This window comes from Rhinoraja longicauda, chromosome 20 (assembly GCF_053455715.1).
Source record: "Rhinoraja longicauda isolate Sanriku21f chromosome 20, sRhiLon1.1, whole genome shotgun sequence".
Classification (NCBI taxonomy): Eukaryota; Metazoa; Chordata; class Chondrichthyes; order Rajiformes; family Arhynchobatidae; genus Rhinoraja; species Rhinoraja longicauda.
Genome location: NC_135972.1, coordinates 7,526,032 through 7,553,531, shown reverse-complemented (window position 1 = coordinate 7,553,531; position 27,500 = coordinate 7,526,032). Strand labels below are relative to the sequence as shown.

At 47.0% G+C, this 27,500-nt stretch overlaps 1 protein-coding gene across 1 annotated transcript in view; it reads left to right on the top strand.

Moving 5' to 3' along the window:
• The window catches only part of LOC144603537 (proline-rich protein 5-like), a 76,749-nt gene that overhangs the window by 1,604 nt on the left and 47,645 nt on the right, over window positions 1-27,500 (top strand). The window contains 1 exon segment of the mRNA XM_078416890.1: window positions 27,337-27,500. This exon segment is cut by the window's right edge and continues 6 nt beyond it. Within this exon segment, the coding sequence (XP_078273016.1) occupies window positions 27,383-27,500 (118 nt within the window). The 5' untranslated portion in view covers window positions 27,337-27,382.

Genomic DNA, 27,500 nt, shown 5'->3' with positions numbered 1-27,500 from the left:
GAGTAACTCAGCGGGACAGGCAGCATCTCTGGAGAGAAGTAATGGGTGACATTTCGGGTCGAGACCCTTCTTCAGACTGCGAGTCAGGGGAGAGGAGGTATAGAGATATGGAGGGGTAAGGTGTGAAAACGACAGATTAAAGCAGACGGTTATCAAGTAAATGTGAATTGGGCCATTGTTGGCTGAGGGGTAGGTGAAAAGGAGGCAATTTAGTCAGAGGGGGTGAATCTGTGGGATTCATTGCCACAGAAGGCTGTGGAGGACAAGTCAGTGGATATTTTTAAGGCAGAGATAGATAGATTCTTGATTAGTGCGGGTGTCAGAGGTTACGGGGAGAAGGCAGGAGAATGGGGTTATCAAGGAGAGATAGATCAGCCATGAATGAATGGCGGAGTAGACTTGATGGGCCAAATGGCCTAATTCTGCTACTGTCTCTTACGAACATGAAAATTAATCAGAAGGACAGTGAAACTAGTTGGAGAACTAGGGTGGGGGAAGGATGGAGAGAGAGAGGGAGAGGGAAAGCAATGGTTACTTGAAGTTGGAGAAGTCAATGTTCATATTGTTGGGATGTAAGCTGCCCAAGTGAAATATGAGGTGCTGTTCCTCCAATTTGCGCTGGGCTTCACTCTGTATTTTGTGTCTACCTTCAGTGTAAACCAGCATCTGTAGTTCCTTCCTACGCACATACTGATCTTATTGGTAGCCTTGTGCACAACTGCTGCCACGGTGGTTAAGTCTCATGACGGCTCTCTTCAAACAAGGAACTAAAAAGTTGCTTCTCTCATGCAAAACTAAAAGTTTTTTGTGCGGAATGAGGTCACGTTTTGCAGTGCAGTGAATGTGCTGCGTTGGCCCAAAGGACGCAGCAGGTCGACACGTTGGCTTTTAGTTTAGAGATGCAGCGCGGAAACAGGTCCTTCGGCCCACCGAGTCCGTGCCGACCAGCGATCCCCCCACATTAGCACCATCCTACACACACTAGGGACAATTTACATTTATACCAAGCCAATTAACCTACAAACCTGCACGTCTTTGGAGTGTGGGAGGGAACCCGAGCTCTCGGAGAAAACCCACGCAGGTCACGGGGAGAACGTACAAACTCCGTACAGACAGCACCGGCAGTCGGGATCGAACCCGGGTCCCTGGCACAACTGTGAGGCAGCAACTCTACCACTGCGCCACCGTGACTTCCCCATTAGTGAGAGGCGGTGTTATTCCTCCACCCCACCCCCCACCCTCTGGCATTGGCGTGGGGGTGAGATAAGGGTTGCCACCTGTCCCGTATTAGCCGGGACATCCCGTATTTTGGGCTAAATTAGTTTGTCCCCGTACGGGACCCCCCTTGTCCCGTATTAGTAGGGTTGCCAACTTCCTCACTCCCAAATATGGGACAAAGAGTGACGTCACCGCCCCGCGCCCCACGTGACCTCACCCAGCCAGCGGCCACATGCTCCCGCTCCACCAATGGCGGCCGCCTGGGCCAGGAGGCACGTGGCCGCTGGCTGGGTGAGGTCACGTGGGGCGCGGGGCGGTGACGTCACCCTTTGTCCCGTATTTGGGAGTGAGGAAGTTGGCAACCTGAGGTGAGATGGATGTGAGAGTGGCCTCAGTGGGAACCTAAGGGGTCGGCCTGTCCACCTCTCTGCTGTCCCAGACCAACTCAGGGGAGTTGTGGTGGTGGTGGTGATGGGACAGTATTTGCCAATGCTGCAGAGGGCACTGTGTGATGGAGAGAGGCAGCTGAGATGTGTAGCATGGAACTCACTGGAGTTTAGAAGGATGAGGAGGGGACCTCATTGAAACGTGCCGAATAGTGAGCGGCCTGGATAGAGTGGACGTGGAGAGGATGTTTCCACTAGTGGGAGAGTCTAGAACCAGAGGTCACAGCCTAGAATTAAAGGATGTTCCTTTAGGAAAGAGATGAGGAGGAATTTCTTTAGTCAGAGGGGTGGTGAATCTGTGGAATTCATTGCCACAGAAGGCCCTGGAGGCCAAGTCAATGGATATTTTTAAGGCAGAGATAGATAGGTTCTTGATTAGTACGGGTGTCAGCGTTTAAGGGAAGAAGGCAGGAGAATGGGGTTGAGTTGGAAAGATAGATCAGCCATGATTGAATGGCAGAGTAGACTTGATGGGCCGAATGGCCTATTTCTGCTCCTATCACTTATGAACCTATGAGCTGCAGAGGCTGGGTTTAAACCGAAGATAGACAGAAGAAGCTGGAATATCTCAGCGGGTCAACCAGCTTCTCTGGAGAAAAAGAATTGGTGACGTTTCAGGTCGAAACCCTTCTTCAGACTGAGAGTCAGGGGAAAGAGAAACGAAGAGAGAGAGAGGAGAGAGAGAGAGAGAGAGAGAGAGAGAGAGAGAGAGAGAGAGAGAGAGAGAGAGAGAGAGAGAGAGAGAGAGAGAGAGAGAGAGAGAGAACAAATGAACGAAAGATATGCAAAAAGTAACGATGATCAAGGAAAGGTGGAGCCCACAATGGTCCATTGTTGGCTGTGGGCTAGGTGATATACAGACAGTGAAACTCAACAGGACGGCAGTGAAACTAGGGTGGGGGAGGGGCAGAGAGAGAGGGGACGCAAGGGTTACTTGAAGTTCGAGCAATCAATATTCATACCGCTGGGGTGTAAGCTGCCCAAGCGAAATACAAGGTGTTCCTTCCATTTGCATTTGGCCTCTCTCTGACAGTGGAGGTGGCCCAGGACAGAAAAGTCGGTATCAGTATGGGAATGCCTTTTTATGAAGGGCGAGAGATTTGTCCTTGACTTCTTAATAAGGACTAAATGTGTAGAAACTCAATGCAGAAGACACCACGGATTCAGTTTATTGTCACGTGAAGTGAAGGGCTTTTGTTGCGTGCTATCCAGTCACCAGGAAAACAATACATGGTAACAATCGTGTCATCCACAGTGTACAGATACACGATGGGGCAAATAACGTTCAGTGCAAGGTGAAGACAGTAATGTCCGATCAAGGATAGTCCGAGGGTCACCAATGAGGTAGATAGTAGTTCAGCACTGTTAGGTTGGGATCTATGAGTGGCAAAAGTGTTTTGGTTTGCTTAAAGATAGGTGCAAGCAATACTGAGTATGACACTAATGGATGTTCAGATGGTGGTTAGTACAGATGTATGGATGTTATGTATGTATGTATGTTATGTATAGATGTTATGCATAGATGTTATGTATGTATGTATAGATGTGGGTTAGTCATCCTTAAAGCAGCACTATGTATTACTGTAGTTGGTCAGGTAATCTGGTGAATCTGTGGAATTCTTTGCCACAGTAGAGACTAAGTCAGTGGATATTTCTAAGGCAGAGATAGATAGATTTTTGATTAGTACGGGTGTCAGGGCTTATGGGGAGAAGGCAGGAGAATGGGGTTAGGAGGGAGAGACAAATTATCCATGATTGAATAGCAGAGTAGACTTGACATAGAAACATAGAAAATAAGTGCAGGGGTAGGCCATTCGGCTCTTCGAGCCAGCACCGCCATGCAATATGATCACGGCTGATCATCCAAAATCAGTACCCCGTTCCTGCTTTCACCCCGTATCCCTTGAGTCCGTTAGCCCCAAGAGCTAAATCCAACTCTCTCTCGAAAATGTCCAGTGAATTGGCCTCCACTGCCTTCTGTGGCAGAGAATTCCACAGATTTTTTTCCAAAGATTTTCCAAAGATTTTTTCCTCATCTCAGTCCTAAATGGCCTACCCCTTATTCTTAAACTGTGACCCCTGGTTCTGGCCTCCCCCAACATGGGGAACATTTTTCCTGCATCTAGCCTGTCCAATCCCTTAAGAATTTTATAAGTTTCTATAAGATCGTGTGGGCCGAATGGCCTAATTCTGCTCCAATCACTTATGACCTTATGATAAAACTGTTTGCCCGGTGCTCCCTTTGTATGGTTCAGCAAATACTCTCCCTCAGATATTGTCTAGCTGGGATGTGTGCATAATTTTCTTTCCCTCACTCCCCACTTCCCATCTGCCATCTCCACAGCGATGTTAAACTGTCAGTGCATCGATCAGGGTAGTAGTCAGCGTTTGACCTGTGGAGGCTCTCTCTTGAAAATCAGAAGCTATTTGCAAACATTGTATCTAAGGTTGCATCGGAGTCTTGAGGGAAATTCGTGAGGGCATGGATGTGCCAAAATAGTGCTTTGTCTGGTTTTAAATGTGATGAGTACAATTAGAGTGCATTTTTCAAGTGCTCGAAAGACGTTGTCAAGCTGGAAAGGGTACGGAAAAGATTCACAAGGGTGGTGCCAGGACTACAGGGTCTGAGCTATAGGGAGAGGTTGAGTAGGCTGGGACTCAGTTGCCCTTGCGGAAGTATGGCAACCTCAATTGGCTGCATCAACTCCGTAGCGTAGGTTTACCTGGTTAATTCTCGGAATGGCGGGAATGTCATATGTTGAAAGACTGGAGCGACTAGGCTTGTATACACTGGAATTTAGAAGGATGAGAGGAGATCTTATCGAAACGTATAAGATTATTAAGGGGTTGGACACGTTAGAGGCAGGAAACATGTTCCCAATGTTGGGGGAATCCAGAACCAGGGGCCACAGTTTAAGAATAAGGGGTAGGCCATTTAGAACTGAGATGAGGAAAAACCTTTTCAGTCAGAGAGTTGTGAATCTGTGGAATTCTCTGCCTCAGAAGGCAGTGGAGGCCAATTCTCTGAATGCATTCAAGAGAGAGCTGGATAGAGCTCTTAAGGATAGCGGAGTCAGGGGGTATGGGGAGAAGGCAGGAACGGGGTACTGATTGAGAATGATCAGCCATGATCACATTGAATGGCGGTGCTGGCTCGAAGGGCCGAATGGCCTCCTCCTGCACCTATTGTCTATTGTCTGAGCTATAGGGAGAGGTTGAGTAGGCTGGGACTCTATTCCTTGGAGCACAGGAGGATGAGGGGTGATCTTATTGTGTGGCAATAAGATCCTATTTGTGTGACAAAAAACAGACACAAATTATTTGATGCTGGAGTAACTCAGAATGAGTTACCCTAATGAAGACACAGCATGGAAAGAGGCCCTTCGGCCCACCGAGTCCATGCCGACCAACAACAGTGTAGCAACTAGTCCATGGGACTGATCACATCAGCATCAAATAATTTGTGTGTTTTTTTTGTAAAAGCTGAGAATATCTGATATTAGTTTTAGTTTCACAAGCTGCAATAACTACATTTTATGGATCAACCTCAGTTGCCCTTGCAAAAGTATGGCAACCCCAATTGGCTGGGTCAACTCCGCCATTCAATCATGGCTGATCTATCTTCCCCTCTCAACCCCATTCTCCTGCCTTCCCTCCATAACCCTTGACACCCGCACTAATCATGAACCTATCCACCGCCATCTTAAAAATATCCATTGACTTGGCCTCCACAACCATCTGTGGCCATGAATTCCGCAGGTCCACCACCTTCTGATTAAAGAATTTCCTCCTCATCTCCTTTCTAAAGGTATGTCCTTTTATTCTGAGGCCGTCTCTCCCACTAGTGGAAACATCCTCCCCACACGCACTCTATCCAGCCCTTTCACTGTTCCACTTTTGCGTTTAAATCCTTTTAGCATTTGGCCGCATCTCCCATCCCTTACCCAAATACCCATCGCTCACTCCCACATCACTCCCCATCACTCCCACCGCTTCCCAGTGCAAAGATAAATAACTGTGGCCATGAATGCAGCCATAGTTTGTACATGTTCTCCCATGAACCTCACAGTCGATCCTTCCCAGTCATTCAAGCGACCTTTGCCGTATTTAGTCATCCAGTCCGTTGATCATCATTTTCCACAGGTACAAAGGCCGACCGAATGCAGGAATGACACACTCAAAGTCCCATAAAACAATATCTTGAAGTAGTTATGTTTTTTATCCATTCTTTTAAAGTTAAAGTTTTTAATTATAACAATCTTCTTATCATGCACGCCAATGTTTCAAGAGAACTGCCGTGACTTTGACGTACTGTAACAACACACATGGCCCCTCAGAAGGCTCAGGCTAGCTTCTGCAATAGGCTGTTGCAAATCTCGGGTAGATGTCAAGAGATCTGTGTCACTACGTGAAAGTGCAGGAGGGAACTGCAGATGCTGGTTTACACCGAAGATAGGCACGAAATGCTGGAGTAACTCAGCGGGACAGGCAGCATCTCTGGAGAGAAGGAATGGGTGAAGCTTTGGGTGGAGACCCTTCTTCAGACTGAGAGTCGGGGAGAGGAGGACACAGAGATAAGGAAGGGCAATGTGTGGAAACGAGACTTCAAAACAGATGCAGTTCAAAGAAAATGTAGAATAGATCATTGTGAGCTTGGAGAAGGTGACAACCAGTGACCTCCGCACATTAACACTCTCCTAGGGACTATTTACACTTATACCAAGCCAATTAACCTACATACCTGTACGTCTTTGGAGTGTGGGAGGAAACCGAGTATCTCGGAGAAAACCCACGAGGTCACAGGAAGAACGTACAAACTTCGTACAGGCAGCAGCTGTAGTCGGGATCGAACCCGGGTCTCCGGGTCCTCCAGCTGACTTTCATTTCCATGGGATGTTGGTTGGGAGAAGTAAGAGTCAACGAGATAGTCCTCCTTGGTAAGGAAGCATGACTTGCACAGAGCTGTGCAGGTGACATGTGCAAAGGGAATTACGTTCAGAATAAGTGTAGAAAAGAGGCAGGGTGGTAAAGAAGGCTTGCCTTCATTGCTGGGGGCATTGAATATCAGAGTCAGGAAGTCATGATGCAGCTCTGTAGGACTTTAGTTCGGCTGCATCTGGAGTGTTGCGTGCAGTTCTGGTTGCCCCATTACACGAAGGATGTGGAGGCTTTGGAGAGGGTGTGGAGATGGCTTACTAGAATGCTGCCAAGATTAGAGGGTTTCAGATACAGGGAAAGTTTGGATAGATTTGGATAGCTTTCTCTGGAACATCGGAGGTTGAGGGGAGACCTGATAGAAGTATATCATAGTCTATCATAATGGATCAACTGGGCTTATATTCACTGGAATTTAGAAGGATGAGTGGGGATCTTATAGAAACATATAACATTCTTAAGGGACTGGACAGGCTAGATGCAGGAAACATGTTCCCCATGTTGGGGGGGTCCAGAAACAGGGGGTCACAATTCAAGAATAAGGGGTAGGCCATTTAGGACTGAGACGAGGAAAAACCTTTTCATCCAGAGAGTTGTGAATCTGTGGAATTCTCTGCCACAGAAGGCAGTGGAGGCCAATTTACTGGATGTTTTCAAGAGAGAGTTAGGTTTAGCTCTTGGAGCTAACAGAATCAAGGGATATGGGGAGAAAGCAGGAACGGGGTACTGATTTTGGATGATCAATACAATACAATACAATATATCTTTATTGTCATTGTACAGGGGTACAACGAGATTGGGAATGCGCCTCCCATGCGATGCAATAAATTAATTAGCTAGTCAGTATTAATTTAAACAACCCAATGAAACAAATGAGAACAGTTTCAAAACAGAATAAAGTAGATCTGTGCCGGATCACTGTGCGATGTGGCCATCCGGCTCAGCAGGACCGGTTCATAGCAGCTATGGCCCTGGGGATGAAGCTGCTGTTCCTGAGTCTGGAGGTGCGGGCGTAGAAGGCCTTGTATCGTCTGCCCGATGGTAGAAGTTCGAACAGACTGTTGCAGGGGTGTGAAGAGTCTTTGTGGTTGCCGGTTCATAGCAGCTATGGCCCTGGGGATGAAGCTGTTCATATTGATGAAGCCATGATCATATTGAAAGGCGATGCTGGCTCGAAGGGCTGAATTACCTATTTTCTATGGTCCTATATAAAATCATTAGAGGCATAGATAGGATAGGCAGTCAGAACTATTTTTGCCAGAGTGGAGATGTCCAACACTAGAGGACTTAGCTGTCAGGTGAGAGAGGTGACGTTTAATGGAGATGAGTGGGGCAGGTTTTTTTATACAGAGACTGGAACACATTGCCAGGGTTGGTGGTCGAGACAGATACGATGGAGGCATTTAAAGATGCTTTTAGATTGGAACATGGAAATGATATGGATGGTGCCTCGGTGTGCATACTGCTGTACACTTGTACTGTATCTGAGGTTCACTGCACCTCGGCTCACGTGACGACCAAAGTACCATGGAACCATGTAAGGCAGATGAGATCAGTTTAACATGGCATCGTGGTCGGTGCAGGCATTGTGGGCCGAAGGGCCTGCTATTCAACGTTCTCAAAGATAGATGTTCCCAGTTAATGGCGTGGTGAATAAAGCAGACATAAACACTTGCTTTCAATGCTTCATCCCCACGTCATCTTGTGCGGGTGTACGTTATCTTTGAGGTGGCAAGCTAAACAAACACATGAGACATTGCAAAATGAGAACCAAAAGAGTAAATGGAAAATAGCTGTGAAAAATCGGCACTCCGACTGGTGTTAATTAGCAATGCCTCTCCGACCTCCCTTCACCCCACCTGCAATATCAACGTGTGTTCAGGCTTAAGATAGACACAAAATGCTGGAGTAACTCAGCGGGACAGGCAGCATCTCTGGAGAGAAGGAATGGGTGACAATAGACAATAGACAATAGGTGCAGGAGGAGGCCATTCGGCCCTTCGAGCCAGCACCGCCATTCAATGTGATCATGGCTGATCATTCTCAATCAGTAATAGGTTATTACAGGTCGGGACCCTTCATCAGTCTGAAGAAGGGTCTCGACCCGAAACGTCACCCATTCCTTCTCTCCAGAGATGCTGCCTGTCCCGCTGAGTTACTCCAGCATTTTGTGTCTATTCAACATGATCATGGCTGATCATCCAAAATCAGTACCCCATTCTTGCTTTCTCCCCATATCCCTTGATTCCGTTAGCTCTAAGAGCTAGATCTAACTCTCTTTTGAATACATCAATTTCCCTCCTGGGATAAATAAAGTTCTATCGTATTGTATCGCATCGTATCTTCGATCGATTAATTGGCCATTGTTAATAGTCCCTGGTGTGTAGAATCTGGTGTTGATAGGAACGTGCAGAGAATGAAGTGGGATTAATGTCAGTTAGTGTTTGATGGTTAGCATAGAGCTGCGGGCCAAAGGGCCTGTTTCTGTGCTGTGGGATGTCCTGGATGCTACTTTCAAATATATAATCAGGCCTCAATTCCATCAATTTTCACACAACGCTGTCTCAATGTCTCAGGACATTCTGAGAACAAACCTCAAACATGTTCTCAGAATACCGTGCGGGGGTCTAGCACGCTATTTTCTATTTTTATGTTCGTTTGTTTTATGCATAATGGTAAGCTTTGTGGTCTGTACCTATTGGCTTACGAACTGTTCCAAGGGTTTTTCTTCATGCTTCTGACCAAACCTGACTTCAATAGATGCTCTATTCAATAGGCATAGCGTCATACGGCACAGAAACAGGCCCTTCGGCCCATGTTGACCAAGATACCCCATCTACACTCGTCCCACCTGCCCACGTTTGGCCCATATCCCTCCAAACATGTCCTCTCGATTACGCCTGTCCAAATGTCTTTTCAATGTTGCAACAGTCCCTGCCTCAACTACTTCCTCTGGCAGCTCGTTCCATGTACCTAACATCTCTGTATAAAAAAAGTTGCCCCTCGGGTTTCTATTAAATCTTTCCCCTCTCAGTTTAAACCGATGTCCTTTTATTCTTGATTCCCCTACTCTGGGTAAAAGTCTCTGTTTACCTACCCTATCTATTCCCCTCATGATCTTATACACCTCTATAAGATCATCCTTCATCCTCCTGCGCTCCAAGGAATAAAGTCCTAGCCTACCCAACCCCTCCCTGTAGCTCAGACCCTCAAGTCCTGGCATTATCCTCGTAAACTTTCTCTGCACTCTTTCCAGCTTAACATTTGTCCTCCAGCAGGGCGACCAAAATCTGAACACAATACTCCAAGTATGGCCTCACTAAAATACACTGTATTATACAATAGACAATAGGTGCAGGAGTAGGCCATTCAGCCCGTCGAGCCAGCACCGCCATTCAATGTGATCATGGCTGATCACTCTCAATCAGTACCCCGTTCCTGCCTTCTCCCCATACCCCCTCACTCCGCTATCCTTAAGAGCTCTATCCAGCTCTCTCTTGAAAGCATCCAACGAACTGGCCTCCACTGCCCTCTGAGGCAGAGAATTCCACACCTTCACCACTCTCTGACTGAAAAAGTTCTTCCTCATCTCCGTTCTAAATGGCCTAACCCTTATTCTTAAACTGTGGCCCCTTGTTCTGGACTCCCCCAACATTGGGAACATGTTTCCTGCCTCTAATGTGTCCAATCCCCTAATTATCTTATATGTTTCAATAAGATCCCCCCTCATCCTTCTAAATTCCAGTGTATACAAGCCTAATTGCTCCAGCCTTTCAACATACGACAGTCCCGCCATTCCGGGAATTAACCTAGTGAACCTACGCTGCACGCCCTCAATAGCAAGAATATCCTTCCTCAAATTTGGAGACCAAAACTGCACACAGTACTCCAGGTGCAGTCTCATCAGGGCCCGGTACAACTGTAGAAGGACCTCTTTGCTCCTATACTCAACTCCTCTTGTTATGAAGGCCAACATTCCATTGGCTTTCTTCACTGCCTGCTGTACCTGCATGCTTCCTTTCAGTGACTGATGCACTAGGACACCCAGATCTCGTTGAACATCCCCTCTTCCTAACTTGACACCATTCAGATAATAATCTGCCTTTCTATTCTTACTTCCAAAGTGAATAACCTCACACTTATCTACATTAAACTGCATCTGCCATGTATCCGCCCACTCACACAACCTGTCCAAGTCACCCTGCAGCCTTATTGCATCTTCCTCACAATTCACACTTCCCCCCAGCTTAGTATCATCTGCAAATTTGCTAATGGTACTTTTAATCCCTTCATCTAAGTCATTAATGTATATCGTAAATAGCTGGGGTCCCAGCACCGAACCTTGCGGTACCCCACTGGTCACTGCCTGCCATTCCGAAAGGGACCCATTTATCCCCACTCTTTGCTTTCTGTCTGTCAACCAATTTTCTATCCATGTCAGTACCCTACCCCCAATACCATGTGCTCTAATTTTGCCCACTAATCTCCTATGTGGGACCTTGTCGAAGGCTTTCTGAAAGTCGAGGTACACCACATCCACCGACTCTCCCCTGTCAATTTTCCGAGTTACATCCTCAAAAAATTCCAGTAGATTTGTCAAGCATGATTTCCCCTTCGTAAATCCATGCTGACTCGGAATGATCCTGTTACTGCTATCCAAATGCTCAGCAATTTCGTCTTTTATAATTGACTCCAGCATCTTCCCCACCACTGATGTCAGACTAACTGGTCTATGATTACCCGTTTTCTCTCTCCCTCCTTTCTTAAAAAGTGGGATAACATTTGCTATCCTCCAATCCACAGGAACTGATCCTGAATCTATAGAACATTGAAAAATGATCTCCAATGCTTCCACTATTTCTAGAGCCACCTCCTTAAGTACCCTGGGATGCAGACCATCAGGCCCTGGGGATTTATCAGCCTTCAGTCCCATCAGTCTACCCAAAACCATTTCCTGCCTAATGTGGATTTCCTTCAGTTCCTCCCTCACCCTAGGTTCTCCGGCCCCTAGAACATTTGGGAGATTGTGTGTATCTTCCCCATAATAAATTCCCCTGCTTCTGTCTTCAAGGGACCCACATTTGCCCTTTTTGACTCTTTTTTTCCTCTTCACGTACCTAAAAAAACTTTTGCTATCCTCCTTTATATTATTGGCTAGTTTACCCTCGTACCTCATCTTTTCTCCCCGTATTGCCTTTTTAGTTAACTTTTGTTGCTCTTTAAAAGAGTCCCAATCCTCTGTCTTCCCACTCTTCTTTGCTATGTTATACTTCCTCTCCTTAATTTTTATGCTGTCCTTGACTTCCCTTGTCAGCCACAGGTGTCTCTTACTCCCCTTAGAGTCTTTCCGCCTCTTTGGGATAAATTGATCCTGCAACCTCTGCATTATTCCCAGGAATACCTGCCATTGCTGTTCTACCGTCTTCCCTGCTAGGGCCTCCTTCCAGTCAATTTTGGCCAGCTCCTGCCTCATGCCTCTGTAATCCCCTTTGCTATACTGTAATACTGACACTTCCGATTTTCCCTTCTGCCTTTCCATTTGCAGAGTAAAACTTATCATGTTGTGATCACTGCCTCCTAATGGCTCTTTTACCTCTAGTCCCCTTATCAGATCAGGATCATTACACAACATTAAATCCAGAATTGCCTTCTCCCTGGTAGGCTCCAGTACAAGCTGTTCTAAGAATCCATCTCGAAGGCACTCTACAAACTCTCTTTCCTGGGGTCCATTTCCAACCTGATTTTCCCAGTCTACCTGCATGTTGAAATCTCCCATAACCACCGTAGCATTACATTTGTGACACGCCAATTTTATCTCCTGATTCAACTTGCACCCAACAGAGGCTACTGTTTGGGGGCCTATAGATAACTCCCATTAGGGTCTTTTTACCCTTACAATTCCTCATTTCTATCCATACTGATTCAACATCTCCTGATTCTATGTCACCCCTTGCAAGGGAATGAATATCATTCCTTACCAGCAGAGCAACCCCACCCCCTCTGCCCACCTGTCTGTCTTTTCTATACGTTGTGTACCCCTGAATATTCAGTTCCCAGCCCTGGTCCTCTTGTAGCCATGTCTCAGTGATCCCTACAACATCATACTTGCCCATGACTAACTGAGCCTCAAGCTCATCCACTTTATTTTTTATACTATGCGCATTTAAGTACAACACTTTAACTTCTGTATTTACCTCCCCTCTCACATCGGTCACAAATGGCCCTGCCCTTAATCTCTTTTCCCCTCTAGAACTTCTGTTCCCATTCTTCCGAGAGTCTTCTGCAATATCTCCTGTATTCCCTTTAACCTCATCTTCATATTCACAATTTGTTAACCCCTCCCCCCCACTACTTAGTTTAAAGCCACAGGTGTCGCACTAGCAAACCTGCCTGCCAGAATGTTTGTCCCCCTGCTGTTAAGATGCAACCCGTCCCTTTTGTACAAGTCACCCCTAGCCCAGAAGAGATCCCAGTGGTCCAGAAATCTAAATCCCTGCTCTCTGCAACAGTATACAACAGTAACATTGCATCGCAACCTCTGTACTCAATACCCTGACAGATGAAAGCCAATGTGCTGAAAGCCTTCTTGACCACGCTGTCTACCAGTGATGCCATTTTCAAGGATTTTTTTAATTTAGAGATACAGCGCGGAAAGAGGCCCTTTGGCCCACCGGGTCCGCGCCGCCCAGCGATCCCCACATATTAACATTATCCTACACACCCTAGGGACAATTTAAAAAAAAATATTTGCCCAGCCAATTAACCTACATACCCGTACGTCTTTGGAGTGTGGGAGGAAATTTTTTTTTCACACAGAGAGTGGTGATTCTGTGGAATTCTCTGCCGCAGAAGGTAGTTGAGGCCAGTTCATTGGCTATATTTAAGAGGGAGTTAGATGTGGCCCTTATGGCTAAAGGGATCAGGGGGTATGGAGAGAAGGCAGGTATGGGATACTGAGTTGGATGATCAGCCATGATCATATTGAATGGCGGTGCAGGCTCGAAGGGCCGAATGGCCTACTCCTGCACCTATTTTCTATGTTTATGTTTCTATGAAACCGAAGATCTCGGAGAAAACCCACGCAGGTCACGGGGAGAATGTACAAACTCCGTACCGACGGCCCCCTTAGTCAAGATCGAACCTGAGTCTCCGGCGCTGCATTCGCTGTAAGGCAGCAACTCTACCGCTGCGCCACCGTGCAGCCTATGTAACTATGTAACCATAGAAACATAGAAAATAGGTGCAGGAGTAGGCCATTCAGCCCTTCGAACCAGCACCGCCATTCAATATGATCATGGCTGATCATCCAAAATCAGTACCCCGTTCCTGCTTTCTCCCCATATCCCTTGATTCCTTTAGCCCGAAGAGCTAAATCTAACTCTCCCTCTCTCAGGATCGAGCCCTGGTTTCTGGTGCTGTAACTCTACCGCTGCGCCACCGTGTTGTCCCCATCAGTAATCAGTACTCTTGCTCAGTTTCCAAAATGGTCAGATTCAGATCGACAAGGCAACTGAGGCACGGACTGTGCAGTGCTTACTTACTGATGCTCACAGTGTTAACCGTGTAGACTAACAGCATTCCTCACAGATGGCCTTCCCAGAATCTGATGACTGACTCAAAATGAAAGAAATGATTCATCGTGTTCAGAGACATTAATCTGGTGAAAGAGTACATTTTGGAGACCAAATGTACAACATTAAACTGCCTTAGTGTGCACACAGTTGATGAGAACTCTTCCCTCAGGAACAGAAAAATAGCAACACTTCAGCAAAACACAAGAACCATAACCGCAAGGAAGATGTCAAGCAGGGAAATCTTCATTACCTTTACAACATTTGCAACAGTGAGGCATACTTTCTCATTTTATACACATTGGGCGGCACGGTGGCGCAGCGGTAGAGTTGCTGCCTTACAGCGCCAGAGAGCCGGGTTCGACCCTGATCACAGGTGCTGCCTGTACGGAGTTTGTACGTTCTCCCCGTGACCGCGTGGGTTTTCTCCTGATGCGCCGGTTTCCTCCCACAGTTTGTAGGTTTGTAGGTTAATCGGCTTCAGTAAATTGTTTCCAGTTTTTAGGATGGAACTAGTGTAAGGGGTGATCGCCGGTTGGCGGGGCTGTTTCCACTGTATCTCTAAACTAAACTAAATTAATCATTTGACTATCAGGATGAGATTTAAAAATCAAAAGAGTTTTCACTATTTCCAATAAATCTTTCTTCTCTAGTTTAGTTTAGGGATACAGCATGGCAAAAAGCCCTTCGGCCCATCAAGTCCACGCCGACCATCGATCGCCTGCTCACACTGGATCTTTCCCTACACACTAGGGACAATTTATAGAGATCAATTAACCGACAAACCTGCACGTCTTTAGGGATGTGGGAGGAAACCAGAGCACCTGGAGAAAACCCACACAGTCACAGGGAGAACGTGCAAACTCCACGCAGACAGCACCCGAGGGCAGGATGGAACAAGGGTCTCTGGCGCCGTGAGACAATAACTCTACCACTGCGCCACTGTGCAGTCCGTATAGTCTTTGAATGCGTCTTTGCTAACCCATAAAGAAAAATATTACATTATGGTTTAGATTTAGGTTTATTATTGCCACATGTGCAGTGAAAGGTTTTGTTTCGCATGCTATCCAAACAGATTAGATAATGCTATACATAGATACAATAAGTCCAATCTCAAGTACAATAACTAAAGGAAACAGTGATTCAGAGTCCAGAGTATAGTAGCCCATCAGTTCCATTGACTGAGTCCAATGTCCTCAATGGGGTAGAGGTGAATCAGACAGTAACCCAGCTTATAGAAGGACAGTTCAGAAGCCTGATAACAGCAGGGAAGAAGTTGTTCCTGAGTCTGGTGGTGGGCGCTTTCTGGCTTCTGCACCTTCTGGAATTCTTTTCAAGGATTCTGGTTTTGTTTTGAAGTTCCAGCAATATGGAGAGTTCAAGCAAATGTCATAAGGTCATAAGGAATAGGAGTAGAATTAGGCCATTCGGCCCATCAAGTCTACTCCGCCATTCAATCATGGCTGATCCCTCTCCTTCCGAGCCCCATTCTCCTACCTTCTCCCCAAAGGAGGTTCTTACAAACAGCCATTGAACAATAAAGGAAAAAATATTGTATCTGAATGAGGCTTTAATACTAAGCAAGACACTGGGGATAAATAACTCCCCTCCCCTTCTGTGACAGAGGTTTGTACGCTGAGATTATTCTTCTATTAACTGACAACACAAACACTGAAACGTCAGCCATTCCTTCTCTCCAGAGGTGCTGCCTGTCCCGCTGAGTTACTCCAGCATTTTGTGTCTGTCTTCAGTTTAAACCAGCATCTGCAGTTCGTTCCTACAACGGACACTGATGCCTTCATTTCTTCAGCAGGGGACAATTTGCTGTGGCGAGGACATTAAGTTCAACTGCAGGAGTACCATTTATCACAGATGTGTGTGAAGGAACAGCAGACGCTGGTTTAAACAAAAGATAGGCACAAAATGCTGAAGTAACTCAGCGGGACAGGCAGCATCTATGGAAAGAAGGAATGGGTGACGTTTCGGGTCGAGACCCTTGCTCAAGAGAGATACACACATAAAAACAAACAAACAATAACAGTGCAATAATAACAATAATAGTCTATGTCGTTTAATACGTCAAGTAAGCAATTTAATGTAAAGATACTAAAACTGTGCGGCACGGTGACGCAGCGGTAGAGTTGCCGCCTTACAGCGAATGCAGCGCCGGAGACTCAGGTTCGATCCTGACTATGGGCGCCGTCTGTACGGAGTTTGTACGTTCTTCCCGTGACCTGCGTGGGTTTTCTCCAAGATCTTCGGTTTCCTCCCACACTCCAAAGACGTACAGGTATGTAGGTTAATTGACTGGGTAAATGTAAAAATGGTCCCTAGTGTGTGTAGGATAGTGTTAATGTGCGGGGATCGCTGGGCGGCGCGGACCCGGTGGGCCGAAGGGCCTGTTTCTGCGCTGTATCTCTAAATCTAAAATCTAAAAGAATTAGTGAAAGAGACATGACTAAAATCGGAGCACTATTTAAGCTATGTACTGCATTGTTCAGTCACTTCAGAAATTAGTTTTAGTTTCAATTTAGTTTTGGTTTCATTGTCACGTGTACCATTTCATCAACGATCCAGCAGAATCGCATGCCCTGCCCCTACTGAGTGCTCTACTCCTCCCTGCTTCGTGAGTTCTCTCCTTAGTCAGAGGGTGGTGAATCTGTGGAATTCTTTGCCACAGAAGGCTGTGGAGGCCAAGGCAGTGGATATTTTTAAGGCAGAGACAGATAGATTCTTGATTGGTGCGGGTGTCAGGGGTTATGGGGAGAAGGCAGGAGAATGGGGTTAGGAGGGAGAGATAGATCAGCCATTATTGAATGGCAGAGTAGACTTGATGGGCCGAATGGCCTAATTCTGCTCCTATCACTTATGACCTTATGAGGTGACACTAGGGAGCCCCACACTTCCAATATTTATTTAATTTCCCTTCAAAGATAAAATGGCTCTAACCTCAACCTCTAAGAAGCATTTAACGCTCCCAATCTCATATGGAATACTCTATTTAACACATGTACCGAGGTCATATTGAATGGCGGTGCTGGCTCGAGGGGCCAAATGGCCTACTGTTGCACCCATTTTTCTATGTTTCTCTGAGGTACAGTGAAATTCATTGTTGCATACAGTTCAGTACAAGTATCACTATACGTAAGCACTTAGACACATATTAGATAAGCTTCTCAGATACAGCACAAGTGAGACGGTATAAAGAGTCACCTGTTTGGCGCCATTTCCAAGTCTCAGTTGTTGTAAGTGCGGTCGGTGATCTTGCCCTGACCATGAAGGCCCATTGTCCTGGCTGTGTTGCAGGGTCGGCCTGGCCTAGCGTAGTCCATTACCGCTGCAAAGGCGATTTCCCCCACCCCCCACCCTTTGATCTAACTCTTTTGCTGCTGATTTTAACATGTTGGCTCTTGGCCACTGATTGCCTAGCTGGAGGAAATGGTCTTTCCCGACTCATTTCCACAAAACAATGCATCATTTTAACGATTTTCCTTAAGACTTTAGAGATACAATGTGGAAACAGGCCCTTTGACCCACAGAATCCACGCCGACCAACGATCATCCCACACACCTACACTACCTGGCGCACTAGGGACAATAGACAATAGGTGCAGGAGGAGGCCATTCGGCCCTTCGAGCCATTCAATGTGACCATGGCTAATCATTCTCAATCAGTACCCCGTTCCTGCCTTCTCCCCATACCCCCTGACTCCGCTACCCTTAAGAGCTCTATCTAGCTCTCTCTTGACTGCATTCAGAGAACTGGCCTCCACTGCCTTCTGAGGCAGAGAATTCCACAGATTCACAACTCTCTGACTGAAAAAGTTTTTCCTCATCTCAGTTCTAAATGGCCTACCCCTTATTCTTAAACTGTGGCCCCTTGTTCCGGACTCCCCCAACAATTTACAATTTCCAGAAGCCAGTTAACCTACGAACCGAAGATAGGCACAAAATGCTAAAGTCACTCAGCGGGACAGGCTTCATAAGTCGTAAGGAATAGGAGTAGAATTAGGCCATTCGACCCATCAAGTCTACTCCGCCATTCAATCATGGCCGATCTATCTCTCCCTCCTAATCCCATTCTCCTGCCTTCTCCTGCCCATAACCTCTGACACCCGTACTCATCAAGAATCTATCTATTTTTGCCTTAAAAATATCCACAGACTTGGCCTCTGCAGATGTCAGTGGCAAAGAATTCCACAGACTCACCACCCTCTGACTGAAGAAATTCTTCCTCATCTCCTTCCTAAAAGAACGTCCTCTAATTCTGAGGCTATGACCTCCAGTCCTAGACTCTCCCACAAGTGGAAACATTCTCTCTAATATCCACTCTATCCAAGCCTTTCACTGTTCTGTACGTTTCAATGAGGTCCCCCCCTTCTTTCTTCTAAACTCCAGTGAGTGCAGGCCCAGTGCCATCAGACGCTCATCAAAGGTTAACCCACTCATTCCTGGGATCATTCTTGTAACCCTCCTCTGGACCCTCTCCAGAGCCAGCACGTCCTGCCTCAGATGTGGTGCCCAAAATTGCTCACAACTGGGTAAAGAAATTAGTTACGCTCCAGCTAAAATCAGCCACCGACTCACTGTTCCAAATGCCAGCCTCCTGTGCGGTAAACATTTACACTTCTGCAAAGATCGCAAATAAATAGTAAAATCGCTGGCTCATCACCATCATCTTTATTTTTGTTGAGTCATCTTTCATTGCTTTCTTAAACCTCCAATAGATTATTTTGATTTTGATTTATTATTTTTTTAATTTAGTGATACAGCGTGGAAACAGGCCCTTCGGCCCACCGGGTCCGCGCCGCCCAGTGATCCCCTGCACATTAACACTATCCTACACCCACTAGGGACAATTTTTACATTTACCCAGTCAATTAACCTACAAACCTGTACGTCTTTGGAGTGTGGGAGGAAACCGAAGATCTCGGAGAAAACCCACGCAGGTCACGGGGAGAACGTACAAACTCCGTACAGTATAGCACCCATAGTCAGGATCGAACCTGAGTCTCCGGCGCTGCATTCGCTGTAAGGCAGCAACTCTACCGCTGCGCCACCGTGCCGCAGTGGTAGAAGACACTTAATTAAGCCAGAGTAACCTTTTGCAAAACATTCACTAATCATTTAATTTCAATTGTTCTGCAACAAAGACATGGCTGTTTACATAGAAACAGAAAATAGGTGTTGGAGTAGGCCATTTGGCCTTTCGAGCCAACACCACCATTCAATATGATCACGGCTGATCATCCAAAATCAGTACCCTGTTCCTGCTTTCTCCCCACATCCCTTGATTCCATTAGCCCTAAGAGCCTTATCTAACTCTCTCTCCTGAATACATCTTGTATTCGTTTAAACTAAAACTCACAACTTTGACACTATTTGGTAGTCAATAGACAATAGGTGCAGGAGGAGGTCATTCGGCCCTTCGAGCCAGCACCGCCATTCAATGTGATCATGGCTGATCATTCTCAAGCAGTACCCCGTTCCTGCCTTCTCCCCATACCCCCTGACTCCGCTATCCTTAAGAGCTCTATCTAGCTCTTTCTTGAATGCATTCAGAGAATTGGCCTCCACTGCCTTCTGAGGCAGAGAATTCCACAGCTTCTCATTTAATACATTCACAATGGATCTTTCCTTTTTTAAAGATTATTCTGGCAAGTTTACAAGTTCTAGGAGCAGAATTAAGCCATTCGGCTCATCAAGTCTTCGCCACCATTCAATCATGGCTGATCTATCTTTCCCTCTTAGCTCCATTCTCCTGCCCTCTCCCCATTGCCCCGGACGCGCGTACTAATCAAGAATCTAACTATCTCTGCCTTAACAATATCCGTTGACTTGGCCACCACAGCCGTCTGTGGCAAAGAATTCCACAGATTCGTCACCCTCTGACTAATGAAATTCCTCCTCTTCTCCTTCCTAAAGATACGTCCGTCTATTGTGAGGCTGTGGCCTCTGGTCCTAGACTCTCCCGTTAGTGGAAACATCCTCTCCACATCCACTCGATCCAGGCAAGATGTGCTTGTTTCCTAATTAAACAGTTTGCTTTAAAGTGATATTGGTTCTCTGTGCATATTGCAAGTACTGAATGATTAGAGTTACCACAGTTAATGAGTCACAGAAGAACACTTATAGACAGCAGCAATTACATTTGTTTTAACAGAGTTAATTTTAGGCCTTAATCTGTCAATTCCAATTCTCAGATCTGCAAGTACACCTGCAGGCAATATACCATCGATTATTTACATGCGCAAAATTATTGTGTGTCCTTTACTTCCTATTGGTAAAACAATTAGGTCAGGTTGCAGTGTGTCGGAAGGACATGTAGATGATGGTTCACACCTAAGATAGACACGAAATGCAGGAGTAACTCAGCGGGACAGGCAGCATCGCTGGAGAGAAGGAATGGGAGGCGTTTTGGGTCGAGACTCTAGTTGCAGAGTTATCAATGGTAACGCAGGATCGTGCAACAGCACCAGTTCCTAGAGGAAAGGGAGCAGAAGACCACACTGAGGAACCTCTGAAGAAGGGTCTCTCTGTCCCCCCCCACACCCTAGTCGTCTTACTAGTTTCACTGTTTGTCACCCTTCGTTGTCAACTCCTCCAAAGCCAACACGGGACCATTGTGGGCTCGACCTTTCCTGAGTCATTGATTCAGGCTCTGCTTTGTTCTGCACCTTTTCATACCTCTAGTCTCCCTTTCCCCGGACTCTCAGTCTGAAGAAGGGCCTCGAACCGAAACGTCACCTAATCCTTCTCTCCGGAGATGCTGCCTGACCCGCTGAGTTACTCCAGCTTTTTGTGCCTTTCTTTGCAGTTCCTTCCTACAATATATTCTTTTTTTTTTGCAGAGCTGCAAACAACTGGCACATTAACACACAATGATTTACAGGGTTTCAAATAATAATCAAAAGACAACAGGTTCCCAGCAAATAAAAAAGAACATTTATTTAAGTCATTTTGTGCAATATTTTCATTTCATATTTGGAATTGCTGTACCAAATATGACTGTCGGTTTATTATTGTCGAAACGTATAAGATTATTAAGGGGTTGGACACGTTAGAGGCAGGAAACATGTTCCCAATGTTGGGGGAGTCCAGAACCAGGGGCCACAGTTTAAGAATAAGGGGTAGGCCATTTAGAACAGAGATGAGGAAAAACTTTTTCAGTCAGAGAGTTGTGAATCTGTGGAATTCAAGAGAGAGCTAGATAGAGTTCTTAAGGATAGTGGAGTCAGGGGGTATGGGGAGAAAGCAGGAACGGGGTACTGATTGAGAATGATCAGCCATGATCACATTGAATGGCGGTGCTGGCTCGAAGGGCCGAATGGCCTACTCCTGCACCTATTGTCTATTGTTACTGAGGTAGTTTATTTTTTTAGTTTAGAGATACAGCGCGGAAACAGGCCCTTTGACTCACTGAGTCCCCACTAACCATCGAACCCCGCACATTAACACCATCCTACACACATCATGGACAATTTTACATTTGTTCCAAGCTAATTAACCTACAAACCTGTGCGTCTTTGGAGTGTGGGAGGAAACCAAAGATCTCGGAGAAATCCCACGCAGGTCCATCTTTTATTAGTTTTAGTCTATTATAAAAAAGTAACGCTATATTTTTTAAATAGAATAATCTGTATATTGTTTAAGTGCGTCAAAGGTTATGGGGAGAAGGCAGGAGAATCGGGTTGAGAGGGGAAAATAGATCAGCCAAGCAGACTTGATGGGCCGAATGGCCTAATTCTGCTCCTATAACATGTATTTATGGTATGTTGTGCTTCTTGTTGTAATATTACAAACATTCATTTCTAGCATTTAATTTATCTAATGGTCAGGAACGATTTTATTCCTCGTTGCCAAATAACCTTTATTCATTTCATATTTTGTTACATTTTATTAAAGGAAAAAGTTGATTTGCAGGTCTTGACCCAAAACGTCACCCATCCTTTTTCTACACAGGTGCTGCGTGACCCGCTGAGTTACTCCAGCACTATTACGTCTATCTTTGGTGTAAACCAGCATCTGCAGTTCTTTCTTCCAACATTTATATTTATGCAGTTCCTTTTATATTGAGTGTAGTTTATTGTCACGAGGTACGGTGAAAAGCGTTTGTTGCGTGCTAACCATTCAGCGGAAAGACAATACACGATCACATTCGAGCAATTCACAGTGTACAGATACATGGTAAAGGGAATAACGTGAATAACGTTTAATGCAAGATAAAGCCAGTAAAGTCCAATCAAAGATAGTCCAAGGGTCTGTACATCTTTGAAGTGTGGGAGGAAACCGAAGATCTCGGAGAAAACCCACGTAGGTCACGGGGAGAGAACGTACAAACTCCGTAAACGACAGCGCTCGTAGTCAGGATCGAACCCAGCAAGTGCTGTAAGGCAACAACTCTACCGCTGTTTTTTTGAAAAATAAAAAATATTTTATCATCTTTTATCATTTCTCCATCTTGTTGAACCTCTTGGTGTTATCCCCCTCTCAACCTCTCTTCCCTTACACCTGTGTTCCTCGCTCTGGCTTCACATTTTATTCCTCTATCACTAGTTGTAGGGGTAGGATGGTTCACTTGCCTGATAACAGCTGGGAAGAACCTGTCCCTGAATCTGGAGGTGCGCGTTTTCACACTTCTACACCCTTTAGACAATAGACAATAGGTGCAGGAGTAGGCCATTCGGCCCTTCGAGCCAGCACCACCATTCAATGTAATCATGGCTGATCATTCTCAATCAGTCCCCCGTTCCTGCCTTCTCCCCATACCCACTCACTCCGCTATCCTTAAGAGCTCTATCTAGTTCTCTCTTGAATGCATTCAGAGACTTGGCCTACACTGCCTTCTGAGGCAGAGAATTCCACAGATTTACAACTCTCTGATTGAAAAAGTTTTTCCTCATCTCGGTTCTAAATGGCCTACCCCTTATTCTTAAACTGTGGCCCCTGGTTCTGGACTCCCCCAACATTGGGAACATGTTTCCTGCCTCTAACGTGTCCAACCCCTTAATAATCTTATATGTTTCGATAAGATCCCCTCTCATCCTTCTAAATTCCAGTGTATACAAGCCTAGCCGCTCCAGTCTTTCAACATACGACAGTCCCGCCATTCCGGGAATTAACCTAGTAAAGCTAAGCTGCACGCCCTCAATAGCAAGAATATCCTTCCTCAAATTTGGAGACCAAAACTGCACACAGTACTCCAGGTGCGGTCTCACTAGGGCCCTGTACAACTACAGAAGGACCTCTTTGCTCCTATACTCAACTCCTCTTGTTATGAAGGCCAACATTCCATTGGCTTTCTTCACTGCCTGCTGTACCTGCATGCTTCCTTTCAGTGACTGATGCACTAGGACACCAAGATCTCGTTGTACGTCCCCTTTTCCTAACTTGACACCATTCAGATAATAATCTGCCTTGTTATTCTTACCACCAATGTGGATAACCTCACACTTATCCACATTAAACTGCATCTGCCATGTATCTGCCCATTCACGCAAACTGTCCAAGTCACCCTGCAACTTCATAGCATCTTCCTCACAGCTCTCATTACCACCCAGCGTTGTATCATCTATAAATTTGCTAATGTTACTTTTAATCCCTTCATCCAAGTCATAGGCTTTGCCCGAATGCCCGATCTTATAGAATATGTCAAAGTCCTTCTCAAGGCTAATCATTTAAAAGTATTTAAACATAATAGCCCAGCTGTATCGAATGGTCTTGCAGAAAGCAATGATAAGATTACTACATGCAATCTACACTTTATCTGGTTTGTTTAAGAATAAATGTTGACCAGGAAATTGGAAAAAAGATCATCTCGCCCCATGTACATATTATGACCATTTGCATTTATCTGGGCAAAGAAACTTAACACCAAAATTTGCTCAGCGGGTAAAATCAGTTCAGTTCAGTGTAGTTTATTGCCACGTGCACTGGAGGTACAGTGAAAAGTTTTTGTTGCGTGCTAACCAGTCAGCGGAAAGACAATACATGATTACAATCGAGCCATTTACAGTGTAGACACATGATAAAGGAATAACCTTTAGTGCAAGGTAAAGCCAGTAAAGTCCAATCAAATGTAGTCCGAGGGTCACCAATGAGGTAGCTCGTAGTTCAGCACTGCTCTCTGGTTGTGGTAGGATGGTTCAGTTGCCTCATAACAGCTGGGAAGAAACTGTCCCTGAATCTGGAGGTGTGTGTTTTCACACTTCTATACTTTTTGCCCTTTGGGAGAGGGGAGAAGAGGGAGTGGCCAGGGTGCGACTGGTCTTTGATTGTGCTGCTGGCCTTGCCGAGGCAGCGTGAGGTATAAATGGAGTGAATAGAAGGGAGGTTGGTTTGTGTGATGGTCTGGGCTGCGTCCGCAATTCGCTGCAATTTCTAGTGGGGTCTTGGATGGAGCTGTTCCCAAACCAAGCTGTGATGCTTCCCACTTTCTACAGCTCATCTGTTAACCCATGTCGTTAATTTCCGACTATTGACCAAGCCAAGTTTTAGGTCTATCTTTTTCATGACTAATTTAACATATCAGTCTGAGTTCATCGTCTTACAATAGACAAACCTAAACCAAGTGAAGGGAATGTGCTTTAATGCAATTTGGACTGCAAAGCTCTCTTTTAATCATTAATTATTTTAATGTATCCACAAATAGTATTAAGTTTTGAATTAAAATGCATCCCAAATATGTGCCTTTAGATGACCCAGAATACAATAAGATAGTTTAATTCTTTAAAATATACGTATATAAAATCATGAGAGGAATATATCAGGTAGATACACAGGTAGACAACAAATGCTGGAGTAACTCAGCGGGTCAGGCAGCATCTCTGGAGAGAAGGGATGGGTGACGTTTCGGATCGAGACCCTTCTTCAGACTGATGCACAGAGTCTCTTGCCCAGAGTAGGTGAACCGAGGACCAGAGGACATAGGTTTAAAGTGAAGGGGAAAAGATTTTTGAATAGGAATCTGAGGGGTAACCTTTTCACACAAAGGGTGGTGGGTGTATGGAACGAGCTGCCAGAGGAGGTAGTTGAGGCTGGGACTATCCCAACTTTTAAGAAACAGTTAGACAAGTACATGGATAGAACAGGCTTGGAGGGATATGGACCAAACGCGGGCAAGTGGGACTAGTATAGCTGGGACATGTTGGCCAGTGTGGGCAAGTTGGGCCGAAGGGCCTGTTTCCATGCTGTGTCACTCTATGACTCTAAATGTAATGTTTTAAAGGGTTGGTGGAAGTTCAGAAACTACTTTCAGTAACTAGTTCAAACTGTGTGATCTATCTGCACCGTAACAGGAAGTGAAGTGATCTGTAAACTATGTTCAGAGCAAGGTGCAATATTGAGTGCTGGAATATTGTCCTTCTGTTCTGTTTAAGGAAACTATGACAAGGACACTTATACCCTGTTGTGTTTCACACTAGCTCTATGGCCTTGACCTGACCAAAGCCTCTTGGTTCTGACTGAGGAGGGGGAGGAGAGGAGGAGGAGGAGAGGAGTGGAGAGGAGAGGAGGAGGGGGGGAGGAGGAGGAGGGGAGGAGAGGAGTGGAGAGGAGAGGATGAGTGAGGGGAGAAAAGGAACGGAGGGGTGAATGGGAAGTAGTGAGGAGAGAGGAGGAGGGGAGAGGAGGAGGGGAGAGGAGGAGGGGAGAGGAGGAGGGGAGAGGAGGAGGGGGAGGGGAGGAGGGGAGGGGAGGAGGGAGGGGGAGAGGAGGAGGGGAGAGGAGGAGGGGAGAGGAGGAGGGGGAGGGGAGAGGAGGGGGAGGGGAGAGGAGGGGGAGGGGAGAGGAGGAGGGGAGGAGGAGGAGGAGTGAGGGGAGAGGAGGAGGGGAGAGGAGGAGGAGGGGAGAAAAGGAACGGGGGGTGAATGGGAAGTAGTGAGGAGAAGGGGGAGGAGAGGAAGGGGAGGAGGAGAGGATGGGGAGAGGGGAGGAAAGGAGAGGAGGAGGGGGGGGAGTGAGGGGAGGAGTGAGGGGAGGGGAGAGAGGAGAAGGAAGGGTGAGGGGAGGGGAGGGGGGGGGAGGAGAGGGAGGGGGGGAGGGCAGGAGAGGAGTAGCAGTTGTTCCGTGTGCTCTCCCCCCCGCCCTGGGCTGTGCTGTCTCTAGTCTCTGTGCTGTGTGTGTGTGTGTGTGGAGCTGCCGGCGCCGCTGGGAATGTGCTGTGTGTTTGTGGAGCCGCCGCCAGTGGAGTCGTCTCTCAGATTAGTTTCTTGAAGAAAAAAACCCCCAAAATTGCACAGACTGTTGTGTGAATGCTGAAGCGGCTCCTGGCGGCGCCGGGGGAGAGGGGTTTGTGTGTGAGGGGGGGGGGGGGGCTTGTTACTGGCTCACACTCACTCTCCTCTCCCCAGACCCCCCCTCACCTCACTTCACCCTCTCTCTCCCCCCTCCCTCCCTCTCTAACCCCCTCTCCCTCTCCCCCTCTCTCCCCCTCCCTCCCTCTCTCCCCCTTCCCTCTCTCCCCCTCCCCTCCCTCCCCCCCTCCCTCTCTCCCCCCTCCCCTCTCTCTCCCCCACCCCTCCCTCTCTCCCTCTCTCCCCCTTCCCTCTCTCCCCCTTCCCTCTCTCCCCCTCCCTCCCTCTCTCCCCCCTCCTCCCTCTCTCCCCCTCCTCCCTCTCTCCCCCTCCCCTCTCTCCCCCCCTCTCTCTCCCCCCACCCTCTCTCCCTCTTTCCCCTTCCCTCTCTCCCCCCACCCTCTCTCCCCTTCCCTCTCTCCCCCCTCCCCTCTCTCCCCCCTCCCCTCTCTCCCCCCACCCTCTCTCCCCTTCCCTCTCTCCCCCCTCCCCTCTCTCCCCCCACCCTCTCTCCCCTTCCCTCTCTCCCCCCTTCCCTCTCTCCCCCTTCCCTCTCCCTCTCTCCCCCTCCTCCCTCCTCCCCCCCTCCTCCCTCTCTCCCCCTCCCTCTCTCCCCCTCCCCTCTCTCCCCCCCTCTCTCTCCCCCCACCTCTCTCCTCTCTCCCCTTCCCTCTCCCCCCTTCCCTCTCTCCCCCCTCCCTCTCTCCCCCTCCCCTCTCTCCCCCCACCCTCTCTCCTCCCCTTCCCTCTCTCCCCCCCCTCTCTCCCCCCCTCTCTCTCCCCTTCTCTCTCACTCTCTCCCACCCTCTCCTCTTTCATCTCTCTCTTTCACTCTTTCCCTCTCTCTCTCTCTCTCTCTCCCCCCGAGTCCAGCCTCCCCGTGGGGCGGTGGGTGGAGTGGGGGTTTCCCGGACTAACCATGCGGACTCTCCGCAGGCCGAAGTTCATGAGTTCTCCCAGCCTGTGCGAGTTGGGCAGGAGCGAACAAGTGGCCACCGACCACCAGCAGCAACGGGGCAACAGCCAGCGACGGGCAG